General features: G+C 33.7%; 1 protein-coding gene across 3 annotated transcripts in view; it reads right to left on the reverse strand.

Annotated features, from left to right (window-relative positions):
* Nucleotides 1–22,850, reverse strand: part of CTTNBP2 (cortactin binding protein 2) — a 176,261-nt gene that overhangs the window by 74,500 nt on the left and 78,911 nt on the right. For 2 of the 3 annotated variants that reach the window (XM_031938869.1, XM_003771544.3), the window contains exons 4-6: nucleotides 10,634–12,290; nucleotides 4,179–4,382; nucleotides 1,911–2,010 (exon numbers count right to left, since the gene is read on the reverse strand). In XM_031938869.1, coding sequence (XP_031794729.1) covers nucleotides 1,911–2,010; nucleotides 4,179–4,382; nucleotides 10,634–12,290 — 1,961 coding nt within the window. Of the gene's footprint in view, nucleotides 1–1,910; nucleotides 2,011–4,178; nucleotides 4,383–10,633; nucleotides 12,291–22,850 lie in introns of those variants that run through there. The other variant, XM_031938870.1, reaches the window with a different exon arrangement.

A 22,850-nucleotide genomic window follows, 5' to 3' on the forward strand; every position in this document is an offset into this window, starting at 1 on the left:
ATGATCAGGTATGCCACATGGTAAAATTCATACTACCAGTTAATAGGCACAAAATAGTTATAAACAAAAATGCATTTTATTCAGGCTGGGAAAAAAAATCTCAAAAAAAAAAAAGTTAGAGCTGTGAAAATTAAAAAAAAAAAACAAATTAGCAGCTTTTATAAAGTATGAAGATCTGGCCAATAACTTTAGGATCATAACGTTTTTGCATTTTTTCAATATTTAAAATGGCAGTCTTTGGAGGAAAAAAACTCTTTTAGTATTTGAAATATTTTATGGTTTGTAATTCAAAATAGCATGCTGATTATATCTTTTGAGAGATGGGGATAGCTCCCCGTGACTCCACTATAAAAGGGAGAAAAAAGGCATTTGCTCCATAAAGAGTAAGGCTGAGTTCTGAGAATCAAGAGAAAATGAGACCAAATAAATTATAAAAAGGGGTAGCTCCTATTAAGTTGAAAAGATATGCATTAAATCTTTTTGAACCCAACCTGTCCCTTAACAAACCTCTTTACTTGTCATTGTTTATCGATTAATGCTTGACATATAAAATGTTTAGCATCCTATTATAAATATATTTATTTTCTTAACAATGGCATATATTTGTGCTCTGGTCCTAAATGTAACTGCACCAAGGCTACTATGCCTGCTACAGAGATCACAAGCTACTTGGAGTTAGGAACTAGGGGTAAGAACACAATCAGGAGGAGAGTAGAAAGTCCAATTTGGGACACAAATCCCTAGCTTTTTTCCAAACACAGATAAGATGAAATCTCACCAAGGGCTTTTTCCTAGATCTTCCCAATTACAATTGGGTACTCTTTCCCCTTGAAAATTGCTTTCTACTTTCATGCCCTGCTGTATCCCTTTCTGTAAAACGTATATTCTTTGAAGATAGGAACCATTTCAGTTTTTGTCTTTGTATTCCCAGAGACCTAGGAGTAATATTTATTAAATTGAGTTGGATTTTTATGCCCCCAACATTACTGTGACCTTTCTCTGTGACTTTATTTTTCAAATGCTCTTTAAGATCAATTTCAGTAAGACAGGATATATTAGAAAAATTACTGAAAATGTACCTTAAAGGAACTATCTTTTGAAATTTTCATGAAGTTAAAATATTACCCAATATACATAGGAAATGAGAATTTGTGCATTAAATTCAAATTTTCAAGTTGCACAGACAAAATGGTACTAAAGTAATCTTTACCAAACTTAAAGGACAGAAAAGTTCATGTTACCATTATTTCTTATAATAAGGACCATCAGCTTATATGCCAGAATATACATAAAAAGATGGATGAATAATTAAATTCTATTTTCAACATGAAAGTACTGTACCCTAAATTATACCAGTTATTCAACTGGCCTCATAAGCTTAGTATTGACCCCCTTTCAGAACAGTCAAGTTCCTGTTTCATGGTTTAAAAGTAAAAGCTCAAAATAGAATTTGTATTTGGGACGTAATTCTGAACAAAGTATCTGTTACCATAAGTGTTCATCAACTGAAGCCCCACAATCACAACTACTTTGAAGGTCAAGCTCACTGCAAGTAAATATCCTTCTTTTTTTTTTTTTAAATGATACTGAAAGCAATTTTAACCTGATGAATTCTCTCAACATCGTGCAGTAATCACTATAAAACAGAACCTTTAGTAAGTATGGTTTTAATCATGTTAAATTCTGAACTAAGACAAGTATGTACTCTGTTCATAATACTATTATTCAAATATTGTAATAGAAGGAGTTTCAGTTCCATTGGGTATATTTTTTTTTAATTTATGGCCTCATTTATAAAGTTAACATATTTATTTGGTATTGATTCACATTTGGACAGAACTCAAATGTGTATGTAAATTAAAGAAAGGGGCTCTTTTCATAAAAAAGAGAAATCTTAGAATATCACTTACTTGAAATGTCCCTGAGCAGCTGCTGAACACAAGGGTGTGAAGCCATTTTTATCAGCAGTATTAACTTGTGCTTCTGCATTCAGCAGCAATCTCACACAGTCTAAGGATTTTAACAGAAAACCACTTTAATGCCTCTAATTTGGTATTTTAAAAAAACACATCCCCAAATGATATTTCAGTTAAGGATATTTTCTAAAACCCACAGGGCCTATGGATGGGCTATTTAGTCTGATAAACATGTCACAACGGATTTCTCATAATACTTAGCAGTAGTTTCCAGGGACACCCAAATTTTTTTTTCTAATGTGACAACAGATTTGAGAATTTAAATCAAAATGGGAATGTTCTGTTTAAGTCTGAAACAATTCAAGTTTTAATTACTTTTTATGGAAGATTATGATGATAGTTGAAAGTACTAAGGGCTCATAAAAAAGGTTCAACTACCAAATCTTGCTTCCCTCTTCTCTACCTCCCACCTCCATTTAGACATATTTTTCTGCTTGCTTTGGGAAGGACTGGGTATAGACAGCTGTCACCTAAATTGAAAAGTCATCCTTTTACATAGTGGTTTAGCAGATTTTATCACAATCATTTTATTGAAAATGTTTTAGTATACACAACTTAACTTCTACACTAAATATTATGTATCATCTTGTGTTGTGGCATTCTTTGAAGTATTTGAGATTTATCTTGAAAACATTTAAAGTTGTTGTTTTACTTTTATTTATATTGTGTCTTATTTCTCTACCAGACTATAAATTCCCTAAAGTCAGGGATTGGCTTCTTAAAACTCTCCCCAGTGCCCACCAAAAAGAACATTTAATAAATATTTCTTGCCACATATATATCCTGTATCAAAGTTCATTCCTTCTTAAGGAGTGGGGAAGTCATGGAAGGAAGGAATTTTCAACTCAAAAATTATTTTTAAAAATGTTAAAAATAGTTTTTACATGTAATTAAGGAAAAAATAAAAACATCCTTTAAATAAATGCTTATTGATTATTACACTGCAACAAAGTCCTTGGCACTATTAAAATAGTTAAACATCAGAAGCCAATGAGATTTTATCAGTAAAAAAGATATTAAAGAAGGGTTAATATTTATTTTGTCACTGCATCCTAAGGACACTGAGTGTCCATCCAACTTGTAGCTGAAAGCTTCCATTTCCTCCCTTAAGAGCAGAGACTATCTTGTTTTTTTATTTCTATCACTAGTGCTTTACATACTGTCAATGCTTAATAAAATATTTTATTAATTAATTTATTCATAACAAAAGAAAGTATAAGAGAATCATCTGGGTTAGACACAACTAAAATATCTGGTGTCTTGCTCCTCCAGTCTAAAGCTCTGTTTAATAACAACACTATTATTCTGGGAAGTCTCTCAGATCTATGATGTATAGAGGAGCTCTAACATTACCAAAAGCTTTCTCCTGATTGAATGCTCTGATGTGTTGGGGGAAAAAAAAACTTTAAAAAAGACCTTTCAGTTATGTGAATTATATTGTAATCATTTGAACTGAATATTTAATGCTAATTTAAATGTCTATGAAGGCTGTCTCAATAACCAAATGATGTTTTCTCTCCTATATTAACATAATGCTTGGTTATGGCATTCTTAAGAAAGAACAAAAATAATTCACAGATTTTATCACTATAGCATTTTGATTAATCATCACATTCAATCCTCTTAAAAAACAAATAAACAAACATCTAATTAACTATCCCTTTTGCCAAGTTGCCCTAAGACTCTAGGTCTAGGACCTTTTCTAATTTTTAAAAATAATGTAATTGAATTAGAAATTAGTGAAAGCCTAAAGCCTCTTCTTTAGTACATATCAGTTGTTTGTTTTGTAAAATAAATGGCCATTTATTCAGACTAAACAAAAGACATCTCAGATAGAATGATTTATTTGAACTAGAAACATACTTTGCACTGACGATGTACTAAAGTTAGTCATACAGAATTAATTAGTATTGGGAATTAAGAATTAAGTTTTTCATTAACTAATGAAAGGAGATATGTATATATATGTATATGCACATATACATATATACACATATATATGTGTATATATATACACACACACACAGACATTGTATATTCAGTTTGATCTCACAGAATTTATTACAAGGATCAGTAATAAATAAATGTACACTGAACTAACAATATGACAGTAGTAACAAAGTATTCTCTTATATCTAAGTTGTTTCATCCCTTTAGAGATATGAGTGGCAGAGGGAAGTATTGAGATATCACATTTTTTACCTGTATGTCCATTCATAGCAGCAGAATACAAGGCAGAAGAGCCATCTTCACAGGAGTAATTAATGTCCAGTCCTTCTTCATTAAGCAGCATTGATAATAAAGTGACATTTCCCTGGGCAGCAGCTTGCTGAAGAAGGGTGGACCTGCCAGCCAGGGAGGCAGGACCACCACTCATTAGCAAAGGGGTTAGGGAGGGTGACCGGCCTGTGAGTTAAAGTGACCCAAGTTAGATGGGGAGGTGAAAGAAAATGAATATTATCCTCTTCTCTTTTAAACACACACACACACACACACACACATACACACACACACTCACACTCTCTCTCTCTCTCTCTCTCCTCCAACATAGGGATATACAATTTCTAACCCTAATTTGTTTGTTAAGATTTATTTAGTTTCTATTGTTATTTCACTCCTATCTATCAGTCATTAATTTAATCTGCACACAGTGGTGATAGGTTATTTTTAGTTAAGACAGCCTCAGTTTATTATTATCACAGGTTAATGCAATGAGCAATTTTAGAAAATATCACAGATGCTAATTCTAAAATTCCTTTTCCAAATTCCAGTGCTAGTCAAATATGAAAAAAACAGAACATTTGTGTCTGTTCTATTTTGTTAACTCAAGATTTTAAAATAAAGTGATATTGCGGATATCAAAATATAATTGATATAAAATGAAGGGCGTTTTTCCTCCCTTTAACTTAGCCCCTCACAATAATTGAGAAATCATGAAAAGTCACCAAGCACTACTAAGGACTTCAAATTTATGCCTTTAAATTCTATTTGGAAATAAGATCTAATTAATATAGGATATGATATCATAGCAATGATCAATGGAATATACATAATCTACAACTTACTATAACATATATTCAGTATAACTCAAAAAAAAAATATATATATATATAAGAAGAATTACTTTATCAGTTGATCAGTGTATGGAAAAAGCTTAAGTTACCCAACAAAATAAGACAGAGTATAGAAAAGAGTTTTAATAGAAATTTCAAGAGTTATTTTAGTTAGATAGTCTTTATCAGTATTTTGCAGCCTTAGAAAAGAATTTGTTGAGTGTGTGAAGCCTGCTATAAATGGTATGGAAAACTTTCTGAATTCTTCCTTGGTCAAAAGGCTGTAAAAAAAAAAAGGGGGGGGGAGGGGGAGTATAAATGTTTCATAAATGCCAGCATTTATGAATTCCGTTCAAACTTCCAAATGAATAATTTGTTATTCTTCTAGAAAACTCAAAGCACCATACCCCTAACTAATGTGTGTTTTGTATATGGTGTTTTCATATGTATGACTGTGGTACTCTGACAAAACACAAAATATACTAGCAAATTTTATGCTTCTATTATATTAACATCAGGATAATGGTATGCCTATATATGTAGACATTATATTTATTTGGTTCTTATACTTGACTGGTTGATTTAACTAGCTTCCCAGGTAGAATTTTTTGTTAAACATAGCTTCTGTTTTCAAAAGAAAATAGCAAAGCTGAAACTAAATTATTTTCCTAGCTAGAAAAGAGAAAAAAACAGAAGCTATATGTATAATTTAAGTTACTGTATGCTTCAAATTAAAATCTGGGTATTAATTTAGATACATTAATTATGTATGATTTTAATCTTTACTAGATTACAATGCCATACAGAACTCATGTATTTATAAAATTAAATATTTATGAAAACATTACAGTCCTTTCTCCATATAAATACTTTAAATATTTTGCCCTTCAGAATTCTCTCCATGGAGCTATTTATATTTTTTTAAACCACAAAATTAAATCAGAACTTTTATTCATTCACAAAAAGTTTGCAGAGATTAAAGTTACATATTAGAGATATTAACTATAAAACAGGATAAAAACAATAGCAGGAGCCCGTCAGTCCCAATGAGATTCCTTGGACTATCTTACTATAATCATCTTTAATAATCTGTAGAATTTAGTCCAAGCTCTCTTGGACCTAATCCAAAGGGCTTTCATTACTGAAGTCCTGTTATGAACTGGAAAGCTCCTTAAGAGGACTACCATTTGCCTTTTACCTTAAAGTTAAGCTTTTTTTGAACTATTACAAAATAAACATTTTAACAATGGCCTTTTAATGTAAACTATTCTGTGTCTTTTAGTTGTGGTTTCTTGAGAATACAGTGTATTTCAAATGTAAGCATCAGAAAGATAAAAGGTGTTTTTTTTTTTAATAGAAGCAGTGTTTTGTTGTTGTTTTTTTATGAGTCCTTGGATAAATGAACAGTCTCACAATTAGCAGCCAGGCAGGTTTGAAAGATGAATATATTTTAATCAAACTCTCTAATTTTTTTGAAGGTAGAAGCACATTTTCAAGACCTTTTTACAAAGTTATTAAAAAATATCCAGGCTGACTATGGTGTTTTAACATAAGGTAAAATTTCATATCTTTACTAATTTTTTTTGAGAAAGTAGATAAATGTTTTAGTTTTTTTAATGAAACCCATTAAAACATAATAGATGGAACCCTTCTAAAGAATAAAATCAAAGACCACCACAGAAAGTTTATTTTTCATTTAAAATTCCTATATACATTGATTTAAAAAATGGTAGGCCTTTATTGATTTGTAAATAATATCTAGGAAATAACAAAACAGGACTGTGTTCATCCAGGATATTTTAGTAGTGTTAGCAAAGGTCAGTTTCATATTGGAAAGTTAGTAAATGTGAAACCACTGTGAAAGCTTGCAAAGCATGCAATGAGGAAGGGCATGAGGACAGAAAACAGCTTCTGGCACCAGCTTCAGAATGTGGAGGTGGTTAATTCATAGCCCACATTGATTTCTTTTTTTTCTGATTTAGTCCCTAAGCCAATCACATACAAAGAACAGAGAAATTATAATGAACTAAATTGAGAGATAGAAAAATACCAAACAAAGAAAATGGAAAGAAAAGAAAAAACACCAAGGATATGGAAATTCAGCTTCCTGGAGTAATTGCTATCTTAAATATTTGTTCATCTCTCAGATGAAATATGGTTATTAGGGGGCCTGAACCATAAGAATTTTCATTTTCATCATAAGTACTTCAATTATTTTCCCCTGAGAATATTGCTAATAATTACAATTAATTTTCAGTATTGTGCTTATTATGAATGTTGTAGTTTTATTTCATCTGGCCATATGATAAATATGACTATATATCCTCTTGTAAAATGGCCTTCTGAAGTTAAAAAATATTAATTAGGGTCAAAATATAATGGAATGTAGTGGAACCGCTTTTCTCAGTAATGATATTATAAGCAGTATTTAGCAGGCTTATGACTACTATTTGGGAAAAAGAAGGAGAAAAAGAAGATTGTTTCCTAGTTAAAACAGTAGGCTGGAAGAAGCTAGTTATGCTACCTTATTTCCTGAGGCAATAAGAAAAAGATTGACCTATATGAATAGTATGTGAAAAAACTTGGATTTTATACAGAAAATTTCGAGTAAACCTACATACAAGGGATGGTTTATATCTTATAATGCATGGTGGCAAGGAGAATAATTCCTATCCTTTCAGAGCTGAACACAATAAAGATTGCTATTCTGTGCCTTGCAAACCAGTTTTTCTGGGGAAAAACAAGGGCACTGATGGAGAAACTAGTTCAATTAATCTTGAGCTGCTGTTGTTGCTGCTCCGTTCTTAAGCTGTGACATAATTTCTCAAAAGATGGAGAACTGAAGCAATGCAGGTGATATCTATAAACTAGGACAGCATCCTATCATTTACAAAAGCCCTTCTTAGAGACTAATGCCCAAAGTTAACACTTTTAGAGAGCCAGTTATTAAAGATTTATAGCTCTTGAGAACTATAACAAAAACAAAAATCTACAATGCAAGGTCGGATCACGGACCAGTTGGACACATCGTTCCTATCCCCCAGGGCCACAGGAATAATATGGGAGAGACCAGGCTGATACCTGGAAAATCAACTGCTAAAGATCTCATATCCTTCCTATAACACGCTACTGTTGGACAAGATGCTCCCTTAGGCATCTCTTACCTCATACCTCCCTTAGTTATCTTCTAGCCATAATATTGGGAAGCTTAGCAATTTTTTTTCTAGGGGTGAGGGATGCTGTTAAATATTATAAATGTAAAAATGCAAACATTTTAACATACAAAGACGACAAAGGAGCAGTTCTATTACTACCTTGCTAAATAAATTTGGAAAACATATAGGATCATGATTCTAAAATTGGAAAGGATCCCAAGCCTCCTAAATAAATCCTGTTATTTTACAGATCAACACACTGAGACCTAAGGAAGTAAGATAATTTGCTTTAGGTAATTCAGCTAATAACTGTAAGAGGTAGGATTTGAACCTAGGTTCTCTGACTCTTATAATGAGCTTTCTACTATATCACAGTTTTCTGAAATAGCCACATACTTCTGGGGCAGCTAGATGGGGCAGTAGATAGAACACTAGCTCTGGTCCTGGAGTCAGAAGGTCTGAATTAAAATCTGACTTCAGACACTTAACACTTACTAGCTATGTGTTCCTGGATAAGTCACTTAACCCCAATTGTCACACCAAAAATATGAAAAAGGAAAAGAAAGGAGAGGAGAGGGGAAAGGAAGGGAAAGGGCAAAAGAGTGGAGAGGATAGGAGAAGACAAAAGAGAAGAGGAGAGGAAGAGAGGACAGAAGAGGAGGGGAGAAGAGAATAGGTAAAGGGAGAGAGGAAGGAAGAGAAGAGAGGAAAGGAAAGGGGAAAAGGAAGGGGGAAGGGGAAAGGGAAAAGGAAAGGAAAAGAAAGAAAAGGAAAGGGAAAAGGAAAAAGAAAGGAAAGAGAAAAAGAAAAGAAAAAGAAGCTATGTATTTCTTCCAAAACTGCTATTTATCATTGCTCAAGTATCTTCATAAAGTTTTTTTGGAACCTGCCCCCACAATATTAGTACTTTATTTTTGTATCTCTCATTGGTGGCAAATTTTCATGCTCAAGGTCTGGGGAAAGTAGGGGTTCAGTATAAAGAAACCTCAAAATGGCAACTAGAACCATATCTGACACACACATAGGTGATCAAGCTAGGTAGTATAGACAGAGGCTGAAAATGGGATACGCTTTCACAAAAAAATATGGATTTTCTTTTGTGGATTAGCAGGCAAAGAGTCAGTCCAAAAAGCACTGTGAACAACATATTACCACCCAAGATCTGAAAGGGGTAATATTCATTTCATGTACAAATTCTGATATACTTTTTAGAAATCAATAGCTCATCACCTTTTCATTAATTAAAGGATCATCATAGAGTGAGAAGGACTCTTGGAGGAAAATCAATCTACTTCCCTTATTTTACAGAGACAAAAACTGAGGCCCAGAGAGTTTAGCTGATTTGCTCAGGACCAAACAAAGGATAGCTAGAAAGTATCTGAGGAAAGATTTGAACATAAGTCTTTTGGATTCCAAAGCCAGCACTGCATCTGGTTATCCCTGTTTTCTTCTCCAAATCCCCATAATAATCTATTATGAATTTGGAAGGGATCAGATAGAATTATAATTTTCTTTTAACTTCACATATTGTCCAGAAATTATAATTTTCTAAATATATATCAAAATATTAAGAAGTCCATATGTGATAAATAATTAGGAAGAATTAAGATAAACAGCCATTAAAATAATCTAACTTAAACCAAAGGTGTGTAAGTATGTTGTACTTCTTTTTAAAAGAAACATAAAGTTATCATAAAGAAGTAAACAGGGTGAAACTTAAATATTTAAAGATATTAATACCACTTTTTCCTCAAATAAATTATGGAGAATTGACCTCAGAGTTTGGAAAAACTGAGTTCACACTCTGCCTTTAGCACAAGCTCTGGGATCTTGGACAAATCTCTTAACCTCTCATTTCCCCCATGTTAGCTTTTTAATACTATTACTTGTTGATCTGCATCAGTAGAAAGAATTTCCTAATCATCAGTTCCCTAAGTGATTAAATTAAAGGCTTAAATTAAAGATAAATAAATAAAAACAATTAGTTCAATTTCTAAACATGTCTAGTTGGTACTTTTTAGTTGGTAATAGCGGAAAGTGCCATAATAATCTACTTTTAGAATTCAAAGAAATGACAATATATTAACTTAAGGTATCTTATGTGTTAAAGGAAAACTTTTCATCTTTCCTGCTGTTTCAAGTGACCCAAACAAGCATCTCTGTGTGCTCCAAATCTCTATTTTTAGATCTCTGTTTTGAAAGACAAGAAAGTTTATGAGAATGCTAGATTTTATTTGGCAAGATGAATTACCATATCCTTGAAACTTCAAGGAATAAAAGAAGAAAAAATAAAGGGAAAAGGAAGAAAAGAAAAAATATCACAAATATCAACTGAAATCAAAAAGGAAAGATTTCAAGACATTATAAAGGAAGTTGAAGCAACTGAGAGACCAATTGTACAGGACAGAAAACATTCTCAGGAGAGGTTGCAATATTTCAATCCCTTTACCTGATGCTGTTACCAGGAGGCTGTCTGAGGCACATGGTCTACAGGATGAGGCACTAACAGGGTTTATGGAGGAACTACAGGCAATGGTGGTGGGAATGACAAGGGGATTTTCTGAACATGCAGGTTGGCTCAGTCCAGGGGTTTCGGAAGGCCAGGCACCCACCTGAGAAGTGGCCATGGCTGAAATGGCACAGCCTGCAGGTGCCACAGTTAAATCTATGGTTGGTTTTGGTGGCAGCTGAGGGGAGGGTGATTTAGAGAGGTTTTCCTCATTTATTACCCTAATTCCTTGTGGTGAACTGGAAGGAGATGAAGCCGTGGTTTTGTTATCAACTTTGGCCCCTGAATTAGAGGATCTGCTGCTATCCATAATAACTTTGATCTGAGGGTGTGGTGGTGAAGGAGTTTGGGAAAGCCCTGGCTTTTTTGGAGGGATGGGAGGAGGATTTCCTCGGTCAACTCTTGGTACATTGGGAGTCTTTAAACTCATTCTACCAACAGGGGGACAGGTGCCAGCTTCTACTGGATGGGGTGCTCCAGGTCTCACTGGAGCCCCTGCTTGAGGGCTTGTAAATCTTGACAGTGCTTGGGTTACAGTATTCCGGGCTAGCTGTTTGGCTACTAGGTTGTCACGACTCGTGGGAGAGACATCTCTTGATGGAGGGCTTTGGGTAGTATTTCCATTTTGGTCCTGGTCATTGGCATTGCCCTGAAATCTAAATCTAGCTGCTTGGACACGTGGGTTTGGACCTGGATGCAAAGATGCATTGGCACATGGTGAATGTGAACTGTGCATAGATGAAGCTAGTGAATAGTTCTGAGAAGCTATGCTTGGTGCTGGAGAGGTGGAAGGGGCAGCATTACTGGGAAGTGGGGATGTGCTACTTGGTAAAACTGGTGTTGAGCCAGTACTTGGTCCATTTTCCTCGATTCTGTTTGGACTCGGAAGTGGGATAGTTGGTGTAAGGGGAGCAATCAAATCACTGTAGGAAGACTGCCTGTCAATAACTGGCTTTACAAAAGTGGCATTGGTGCAAACGCTCCCTTTTGCACTGCCAGAAACGAGAGGACTTGCTGTTGAAGGCTTTATGGGTACAGTCAAAGGCAACTTCTTAGCATGGTCAGTACTATCCACCACTGTGTCGGTTTGGCAAGCAACCGACCTTGATGTAGGTCCTTCCGTTCCCACAGATATAGAAATCAAACGTTTGTCTTTTGTCTTGCGGGGAAGAGAAAGGCTTGGTTTGCTGTCATTCCCCCTCTTCAGTTGCTCGATCATTTTTTTCATCTTGTCTATCTCTTCTTTGAGGTCAGTCGTGTGTGCTTCCTCTCTGTTAAGCTTGGCCCGGAGTTGCTCCCTCTCTGTGTCAAATTCAGAGAGTTGTTTCTCCATCTGTGCTTCCATCTCAGCACTTCTTTGTTTCTCCACAGACAGTGCTTCCTCTAATTGATTTGTCTTTTTCTTTTCCTCTTCAAGACTGGCCATGACTTCTTCCAGCTTCTGAGCTTCTTCTATAATTTTACCAGATAACTGTTTGCATTCCTTGACTAGCATTAAGACTACATGCTTATTTTTGCCACGTTCATCCTCAAGGCGAGCAGATAACTTCTTGTGCTCCTGCTCCAGGGTCTGTAATTGCAGCTTTTCCATTTCCAGCTGAAAGAGAATGAAAAATAGATTTTTAATTAAGGTATAGGAAACTGTACAGCTGAATGTATAGAAGGACTACATACTAGTATATGTGTGTATTATATCTGAATAATTATTTTTACATGGTATGAGTGGTTTCTGGTATCCTGGAGAATTGTGGGTTTTTTGCCATTGGAGTGACTGACTGCTGAAAAAAATGACAAGATTAATTTGCAAAACAATTCAAAACAAAAAATTGAGGTCAGGAATGTATTTCCCAATGCTAACTTAAAAGTGGCTATCTGCATATGATTTTTCTGTCTTATTTAAACATAACTGACATTATCTAACTGATCATTTTAGGCTACAGAATATTCTCAATATAGATGAAGGCTGTTTCACTGTATAAGCATGTATGCACACAAACAACTGATTCAAAGGCAAACATTTTAAGTAAAACTGATTCAACAAATATAAAAAGTTTCTTTGTTAACTATATATATATTCTAAATGAATATATGATGTGTATTTTATAGCCATAGCCATCTGTAGAGGAAAATATTGATATGGAAAATGGAGAACAATTCATTCAGCTAGTTCAGAGTTATAGCTCTATGATTAACAACAGCAAAAATAAAGAAACTTTCAGATTTCCATAGCTTTAAATTTATTTACATTTTAAATGTCAATAATTTTTTTAATTTTACAATTTAAAATTGTAAATTACAATTTACGAAGCATTTTCTTCACAATATCCTCTATAAGAAAATGGCATGAATATTATTATCCCATTTTATGGATGAGGAAACACACTCAGAGAGCTCTTAATTGACTCACACATTGTCATATAACAAAGAAAAATCTGGGACAAAAACTCAGATTTTCTGAAATAGTGTGTTCTTTCTACCACACTATAAATTAAAGTTAGGTATATGGTAACTGACTGATAATTCAACATTAGGAGTACTGGATTTACTCAAAAGTAGTGATTAATGGTTTCATGTCAAGTTATTTTGGGGGAAAAAGTCCTCAGTGGACTGCATCAGCAATCTATGATTGATGCTGTGCAATTTAAAAATTTTCAGCAATTACCTGGATAAAAACATAAATGGCATGCTTATCAAAAGTCTACAAATAACAGGAAACTAGGAGAGACAGCTAACAATCGAAAGAACAAAGTCTGGACACAAAAAGATCACTGAACTAACTAGATCTTAAATAGGGACAAATATAAAGCTTTGAATTAAACTAAACTTAAAACTTGAGTTTTAAAAATAAACTAAAATATAAGACAGGAGGAGACATGACTTTGCTTGATAGGTCTGTTAAAAAAAAAAACTGGGTGAGGTGAGGAAGGGAACAAGATTATTGAATTTATGTCTTAACTTAGTGAGTCAATAGTCAAAGATGTCAATATGTGTTAGGTTTACCGTCAATTTGATAACTTCATTTCAACTCAAAAGTCACTTGTCTGTTGTTCCTGTTTAGTTGTTATTCAGTTGTATCTGCTTCTTCCTGATCCCATTTGGGGTTTTCTTGGCAAGAAAAATTGAAATGGTTTGCCATTTCCTTCTCCAGATTATTTTATATATGTGAAAACTGAAGCAAACAAGTTGAAGTAAATTGCCCAAAGTCATATAACTAATAAGCATCTGAGGACAGATTTGAACTCATGAAAATGAGTCTTCCTGACTCAGGCTTAGCTTTAGGCCAGGGATTTTACAAGCCACAGATAAATATAATCTTCCTTATCTTTTCAAAAAGACAAAAGAAAAAAAGGCAGAAATTGCCCAGCACATTGAAAGGAGACCTTCATGGAAAACTCATAGAAAAGTATTTCTACAGTACATATTTTTAAATTATTGTGTAAAAAGAAGGATTCTGATTTGGAAACGTCTTTGGAAATAGGAGAAAAGGGAGAGAAGCAGACAGTATGTTTGTAAAACAGTGCTGATAATCAATTTTGCCTCGAATTTTGACAAGATAGCTAATTTCCTGAAAGTTTGTCTACCACAGTGCTATGTATATCTTAGTCCTTTAAGGCATTCTCCAATATCACCATTTCTAGCACTGTTTTTTTAATGTGCATGTATTTTTTTCCTGAATGCAGGATATCACCATTTTAAGATATTATTTATATTTACTCTAATTAATGGAGGCCAATTTTCCTGGTGTTTAAGGAGTTGATCCCTTGATAAGCACAGTTTTTAACATATATGAACTCTTCCAAATTTCCAATTGTTAATCTGAATACAGAAAAATGAAAAAAAAAAGTCAAAAACCTTGCGTCATTGCAGCACTAAGCAAACATTTAAAGGAACAGCTTGGTTTGTGAAATAGAAAGAAGTATGTATTATTCATGTTTTCTTTTCACCTTTTTTAGCATTAAGATTACAGAATGATATAGAAAAAAGACAAGACTGGGAGAGTAGAGCAGAGCTGTGGTCCTGGTTCTAATATTAATTAGCTGCATAAATTAGACAAGTGAATTCACTCTTCTGGGCTTTGGTTCCCTCTTCTATTAAATGATGAGATTGGCTTAATTCAAAGCTTCTTAAATTGTGGGTTGCAACCCTGTATGGGGTCTCTTAACTGAATGTAGGGATCACAAAATTATGATTTGTTATCAGCAAATGTTTGATGTGTATGCCTATTTTATATACCTATGTCTCCAGGGTCATGTAAAAATTTCTCAGGAGAAAAAAGGGGTCACAAGTGAAAAAAGTTTAAGAGGTTCTGGCTTGGATATTCTCAAAGTCCATGACTTTGACTGTTAAGATCCTCCCCACCTTTGACATTCAATGATTTTATGAACTGTTATTTCATCTTTCCTAGAAATAATCAATCAGCATTCAAGACACCCAACATGTATCAAGTGCCGATTATATATAAAGCATCCTGTTGGCACTGAGTGTATCAAAATCAAAATGTCATGCAGTTCCTACTTCCAAATAACTTGAATTCAGGGGTGGGGAGGAGGTGAGATCCCAGAAGACAAGTAGCAGGACATAGGCACAATAAACTAAATAAAGGAAGGGAGCACAGGAGACAAAAGATCCAGGTGCTCTCATTTCACAACTAACATTAGAACATTTCTTTGTGGTAATGTTCAGGTAAAATATTAGAAGATTATCTACATTTGCATCAGATCAAATAATTTTAGTATAATGTTTGTATACATTCTCCAAACAATGTTTAAAAGGAACAATTTCCCCATTCATTCAATACATTTTTTCTCATCTCAAATCAGCAGATTTTATTTCAATTCAACAAGCACAACTGATGGTGCCGATTATAACAATTATGATGTTAACAACTAGCATTTAAAAAAACATTTCTAAATTTGCAAAATGATTAACAAATACTCTCTCTCGATCTTCACAATCACCCTAGAAGGTCAATGCTATTATTCTTATTTTTAATTGAAGTAGCTGAGGCAGTTTTTTTTTTTTAAATGACTTGCCACGGGTAACATAACTAGTAAATCTGAGGACAGATCTGAATTAATGTATTCCTTATTTCAAATAGTAGTCTATCCACTACTTAGATTAGCAGTTCATCCACTATCTATTATGTGGAAAATGAAAGGCAGTGTAGCATAATGAATAGAGAGTTGGCCACAGACCTAGGTTCTATCGGTGTGGATTCCAGTTTTATCTTTGCTATATATTGAATGTGTGACCCTAAGAAAGTCATTTAAGTTTTTTCAATATCCAGGTAAAAACCAATAAGATTTTAAGTAATGGAGAAAGTGCAAATCTATATTGGCAGAGGGTATGGTATTTTTCAGGCATTCTCTACACTGTAATAATCACAGGTCTAATTTTTTAAAAATGTGCCAAGCACTTTGGGCACTGGGTATATAAAAAGACAAACAAGAACACTACTCAGATAAAGCAATGAATAAAACATGGTCAGTGTTCTCCAGGGGTATTAAAATCTAGTTGAGAGAATGAAACACAAACTCAAGTACAAAGTACACACATACATACAGACAAGATACACACATACACAAACACACAAGATTAACTGGAAATGATCTCAGAAAGAAGATACTAGCTTTAAGGAGGATGGGGAGGGAAAGGGTTCTTTTAGAAAGTGAAAAATTAGCTAAGATTTGAAAGAAATTGAGATGGAATTGAAAATTGCTTTTGTTACATTTATTGTTAATGTCTCACTGATATATGTCTAGTCACAACTACTTCTATGCAGTGGTTTGAGGTGGGTTTTATTTTTTGCAGTATGGGCCTTCACAAAAGAAAGATATTTTGCAGAAGGATTTGAGAGAATAATTGTTAAGTTGGTTGGAAAGGACTAAGTGGGTGGTTGTTTCAAGAATAGCTCACAAAGCTAAAGTGGGAGAAATGAATGAAGAGGAACACTGAACACATGCTGTTGCAAATCCAGGAAAGAAAACTATGTAGGTGGATATATAGCAGTAAATGTAAAGCCAATTAATTTCAACTGAATGTGGAATACAAAGGAGAAGTCACAGACAAACTAAAGAATGTGAAATGATGTGGCCATTTATAGACTAGAAAAACATGACAAATACTCATAAAGCAAGTCATAACTGTAAAAGATTCTTAATAATTACACAAACTCATTTTATTATTCGCATGTATTTTATGTTATAACTATGGTTCTCTCTTACTGTCCAACAATTTCCCAGTAGTCTGCCTAGGTACTGTGGCCAATCTGGTCAAAGCTCAGCATTCCCAGGATGGCTACAATTATTATTGAGGAATTTCAGGGATGGAAAGGAGAGATACAGAAGAAAGGATCAGGAGGTAGAAAAAACTGTTCTTTCTTTATTTACATTAGCACATGTCACTGTTTAAAACTATAAGCTGATGTTTCTGCTGCACCCTTAAAGGAACAATCCTTAATTTAAGAAAGTTTGATTTATAACAATGAATTGCACAAAAAAGTCTTAAGAATGAGCAAAAAACAATTGCAAATGTAAAACATACCACAAATACACACACACACACACACACACACACACACACATATCTCATTCTGACACAAGATTTTATGTCATGCTATTTCTCCATATAAATCTCTATGGTAATCTTTATAAGATGTTAAAAGGTAAATATTGTAAGAAGGAAGACTACAGTGAATACAAATCAATACAATGGAATAAAACATTTATTTAAGCGAAGTGACAAAACAAGTTATATAAATAGAAAAAAAATGGATCTGTCATGCAACTGACCTAATTACACAGAGCTATCACTGAGGAAAAGCTATATTTGATACACTAGGCTATTGTTAGCTCTTTCCCTGCAGAAAAAGAATGCTGGTTTTGGCTTCTTATTTTAAAATATTACTCTCAAGGCCCTTTACTTCGTATAGGATAAAAAAAAGGCTAGATATTTTTCACGTATTTTGGAAAAATACATAGCCCAGTTTTAACTTCAAATTTAAGTAAGAAATATATTAAAGAAGGGAAAAAAATGAAATGGCAAAGCTTTAGGTTATTGTTAGTTGGTTAAGAGAGACAAAGTTCCCAGGTAATTAATAGACTAAATTCATTTCTACATTGACTGCTATATAAATTTTATAACAAATAACAAATTTTATAACAAATTTTTACCCTTCTTAGGAATCTCAGCAGAAATGAGTACATGGATGATCATTACTTAAAGCTAGATAGCTAAATCAGAGTTCAAGGTAAATATCCTAGAATTTTAGCAGAAGGCTGCAAAGTTTTAACTAAGAAGACTCTTCATTAGTAAATTAAGAGCCCCTTTACTGTCATAGTTATTCATTTTGTTACTGGCTACAAGAAGAGAATTAATGTACAATTATGTTTTCCTAATTCAAGTATTCCAGAATAGTAAGGAAAGACTTTATCTAGAACTCAAATAAAAATGAAAATGTATAGGTTAGTATTTATTTTCAGGAAAAAAATGAGTAGGCAAATTTGGTTGATTTTTTTAAAAAAGACTCTCTTATCCCCATCCAATCAGTTCTTTTCTTATAGCTCTCTAGTTTTCCAGACGTTGTTTTATATTTTTTTCTCTTTCTCTTGAAAGAAAACTTCATTCTTCTTGTTTCTACATCTTCCATCAACATCATCCAAATCAGTCTTCAACTCATTGCAATTTGGTTTTGGCCCCCACTACTACAGAAATTTCTCTCTCCAATGTCACCAATGACCTGATATCCATCCTCATCTTCTGTGATATTCCTGTAATGTTTGTCACAGATCTTCGCCACTTTCTGGTGGTTATTGTTTTTTCCACTGCCTTACTTCTCTTGCTTGTCCTTGTACTATGAACTACTACTTAACCTCCTTTGCTGTCATCCTAAATGTGGGCTCTATCAGGCTCTTCCTCTTTTTGCTATACTTTCTTTTATCCGTTTTCAAATAAAATTTCTATCCGGGTGACTCCCACATATATGTAAGAAGTCCATTTATTTCCATTTAGCTCAATTCCCTATCTTTAATTCTACCAGGGTGTTCTGGTATGACCAGAACTCAGAAAATCCAAAACTATACTCAGCATCTCCCTCTCCCTTACCCCCAAATCTGCTGCTTCTGCTAATATCTTTATTACTTGAAGGCAGTCTCACACTTCTAGTCATACAAATGTGAAAGTGCCTTTCTCAGTTTTTCATGTCCCTTCCTTTCAATCATGCTCAAACACAATACTTTAGCTCCTCATTACTTTTCTAACTTAGGGGGCTGTGAAAGCATCTTATCTGATCTCCTTACCTCCAGTCTCATCTCTTCAATATTTATTTCACTTCAATAGATTTGTGATCTTATCAGTGTAGGTATGCTTTCCCTTAGTACAGGAAAGCCCATGTATGTATCTTTTTAAATTTTTGTCTTTGACTTTCAATAAATTCTCCAAAGAGGACCCATTTATTCAATATAATGAGAGCTATTTTGAAAGTTTTTTTTTTAGTATTTTATAGACATATTGTTCATCATTCATTTTCACTGCATGATTGGCCATCTTTTAATTCTTCAGTGATAACAATGTTGCACTATTGCTTCCATATAGCACCACTAGGAAGACCAGTGTTAAAAAGATAATTTTTTTTTTGGAGTAGAGAAAATTTTGTATTATGAAAAGTACTGTGCAATTTTCCAAATGCAACCCAATCATATAATTTCTTCCAAAGTCAGGTGCTACCTAGTAGTCAAAATGCTGTGCTTTTCCAAGATACATGAACTAAAATCTGACGGACTAAAATCATTGGGTTGTCCATTAATCCGCATGCCACAATCTCAGAATAATGAAATATTTTATTTAGTTTTACTGAGGCTAGAGGAGAAATTAACATTTTGCTTTCAACTATATTTATTTCTTGCCAAAATCTTTAACCATCCTTTGGTAAAGCTAATGTTGGTCAATATAAAAACCAATTTAAAAAATTAAAGATCAAAAATGAAGAAGACATCAAAATCATAAATATCAGAATTTGTATTCTAGGGTTCAATATAATCAGCAAGATATTATCTATAAATACATTGTGGGCTATCAAATTGTGCATACCCTTTGATCCAGCAGTGTTTATATTGGGCCTGTGTCCCCAAAAGATCTTAATGGAGGGAAAGGGACCCACATGTGCAAAAATGTTTGTGGCAGCAAGAAACTGGAAACTGAGTGGATGTCCATCAGTTGGAGAATGGCTGAATAAGTTGTGGTATATGAATGTTCTGGAATATTATTTTTCTATAAGAAATGATCAGGATGATGATTTTAAAGAGGCCTGGTGAGATTTACATGAACTGATGCAAAGTGAAATGAACAGAACCAGGAGATCATTGTACATGGCAACGTCAATATTATATGGCGATCAATTCTGATGAACGTGACTCTTTCCAACAGTGAGATGATTGATGCCAATTCCAATGATCTTGTGATGAAGAGACTCATCTAACCCAGAGAAAGAACTGTGGGAACTGAATGTGGATCACAACATAACATCCTCACTCTTTTTGATGTTGTTCACTTGGATTTTGTTTTCTTACTCATTTTCTTTTCTTTTTGATCTGATTTTTCTTGTGCAACAAAAGAATTGTATAAATGTTTATATATATATATTGGTTTTAACATATTTAACATATATGACATATACTGGATTGCTTGTCATTTAGGGGTGGAGATGGGAGAAGGAGGGGAAAATATGAAACACAAGGCTATGCAAGGAGCAATGTTGAAAAATTATCCATGCATATGTTTTGAAAATAAAAGGTTTTAATAAAAAAAAAAAAGATGAAAGAAAACTTGTCATTCAAGCCTTGTTTTCTACTGTGGTTTGGGCTACATATTATATTTTGATTTAAAATAAATTTCTTTGAGTTATTAAAAAAAAAGATCCTGTCCAGTTCTGTTTTCTTTAAAAGGCATATGTAGAAGGCATTAATCTGTTAAAATTTAGCCTCCTACCCATTCATATATTCTAATTTGGTTTATAAGATAAGTGATAAGAGATTGCTCCCTCTTTCTTGTATATTCTTGTGAATTCTTTCTTTTACTTTCTGTCATTTGATGCATAATCCTACAGTTTCTTCCATTTGTGGTTTTTGCTATCCAACCTGGAGCATGCTGGAATTTGGTGATTATGTTCCTAAATGCATTACTTTTCTCTGCTGGTAAGTTGGGAATCTATCAATTTAAAGTAGCCCTCTGGTTCTGACAACTTTCTTTTATGCTTATTTGAACAATATTATCTAATTATTTTGTTTCACCATACCTTTCAGGCAGCCTAAGGATAAAATAACTCAATCTGCTTTGTTTCCCATGTTTGTTTGAAATGAGCTTTAATATTTCTAGCTGTATCCTTGAAATTCTGAGATTGATTTCCTCCCTTTTCTTTTCCAGGGTCTACACTATTATGTTAATGGTTTTTTTTCCCCAGTTTCTATTTTTTCATCAAGACTTCTCAATCTATTCCTTACCTTTTCTTCTAGATGTGTGTTCACGTTTCTCTCTCTCTTGTTCTGTGTGTGTGTGTTCTGTCCCTTTACCCTAGAGTTTCTTGTAGACTATTCTATTTTTTGAGATTCTACAAATAATTAATGTATACTTTTTTTTCTTTTCTGGAGTTTAATCTTGGAATTTCCTCAACAGCTATTATTTCGTTATTTTAACTGGAACTTCTCTTTGTGGGTTTATTTCTTCAGTGTATTTCTCTCTTCTCTCTCATGCTCTACCCCACTCCTCACAAAATAAAGCTTAACTTCTCAGTTTTCTGCTAATGAAAGTTGGAAGGCTATAATTGAGTCATTTCTGAGTAGCATCTTTACTAAATATTATTGGTTAAGGTACATCTCACATATTGCTATTTTCAAACTTCTCCTGACTCTGAAGTTGCATGAGCCATTATCAAAAGAAGCCCTTAGGACAGAGAGATAGAATATGAATGGTGAGCTGACAAATGCTAACACCTTTTGCAATGTGGAATGCCTAGATCTCAGTGTGCCATTCAGAGTGTAGCAGTGATCAAAGAGACATCAGTAGGCACAGAGACTTTAACCTTCAGAGAAAGATCTCTACATTAAAACCTGTATCAGAGATAGTAAATATAGTGTTGATATCAATTACAGGAAGCCCTAAATTCTACAGGTCAGGGAATTGGTAGGAACAATAAGTAGAAAGTCAATAAAATAGTTATGCAGGCAGAGTTCTCCTGAACCCTGGAAGGCCAGACAAATACAATAAAGAATACTACTGTATTTTTTTACTCATTCATAGGAATTACCTTGTGAGGGATCCACCCTCCCCAATATTACGCTTGCAAATAATTGATCTTTTCATTCATTTATCATCTTAAAAAGTACAAAAATGCTGAATGGATCTATGATCTCACGAACTCAAGCATTCCTACCAAATATGCAAAATCAGTCAGTCCATGTCTGCCTATTCCTTACAACTTTTATCAATGTCCTTCCAACTGTCACCACAGAGGCCCCACTCAATGCAACTGCAGTCTTCATCACTTACTCTCAATATTGTAAGAGTACTGGGAAACACCACTTAATTCATCCACCTGTCATTCTTCCTTCTTACCACATGACTGCCTCATCTTCTTTTTCTGTCATTCAGTGGCAAGAGAAGGGAATAAGCATTTACTAAGTTCCTACTACTCATTCAAATTCTTTTATGACATCCTTTATTTTTATTCTTCAGAATTCTTAATTAATTATATGCCATAGTCTTTTCACACCCATCAAATATCTTTCCACTGCCCTCTGGATATTGCTCCATTTTTAAAGTGTCAAAGGCAGAAGTGTTTTAGGTTTCACTGTCATAAAGTAAAATTGGTAAAAATGATTTTATATCTATATGTGTATATACATATATTTAAAATATATGTTAAGAAAAAAAACTGAGGTTCATTAAAGTGCTTTGTCATTTCTGGGAAACAATCCAAGCTGCTCATCTCTTCCTTTTCAACTCTGGACCCAGAGAACTGACCATCTATTGGGAAAGTCTGAAAGATATTTATCCAGATGTATGTGAAATATGGACAAAAGACATTCTTCATCCATTTGGCTTTTCTTGTGTGGATGAAAATATAAGTGAAACTATTTTTAAATGATTTTAAGATCTCTTCCAA

This window comes from Sarcophilus harrisii, chromosome 5, assembly GCF_902635505.1.
Source record: "Sarcophilus harrisii chromosome 5, mSarHar1.11, whole genome shotgun sequence".
In the NCBI taxonomy this organism is placed as follows: Eukaryota; Metazoa; Chordata; class Mammalia; order Dasyuromorphia; family Dasyuridae; genus Sarcophilus; species Sarcophilus harrisii.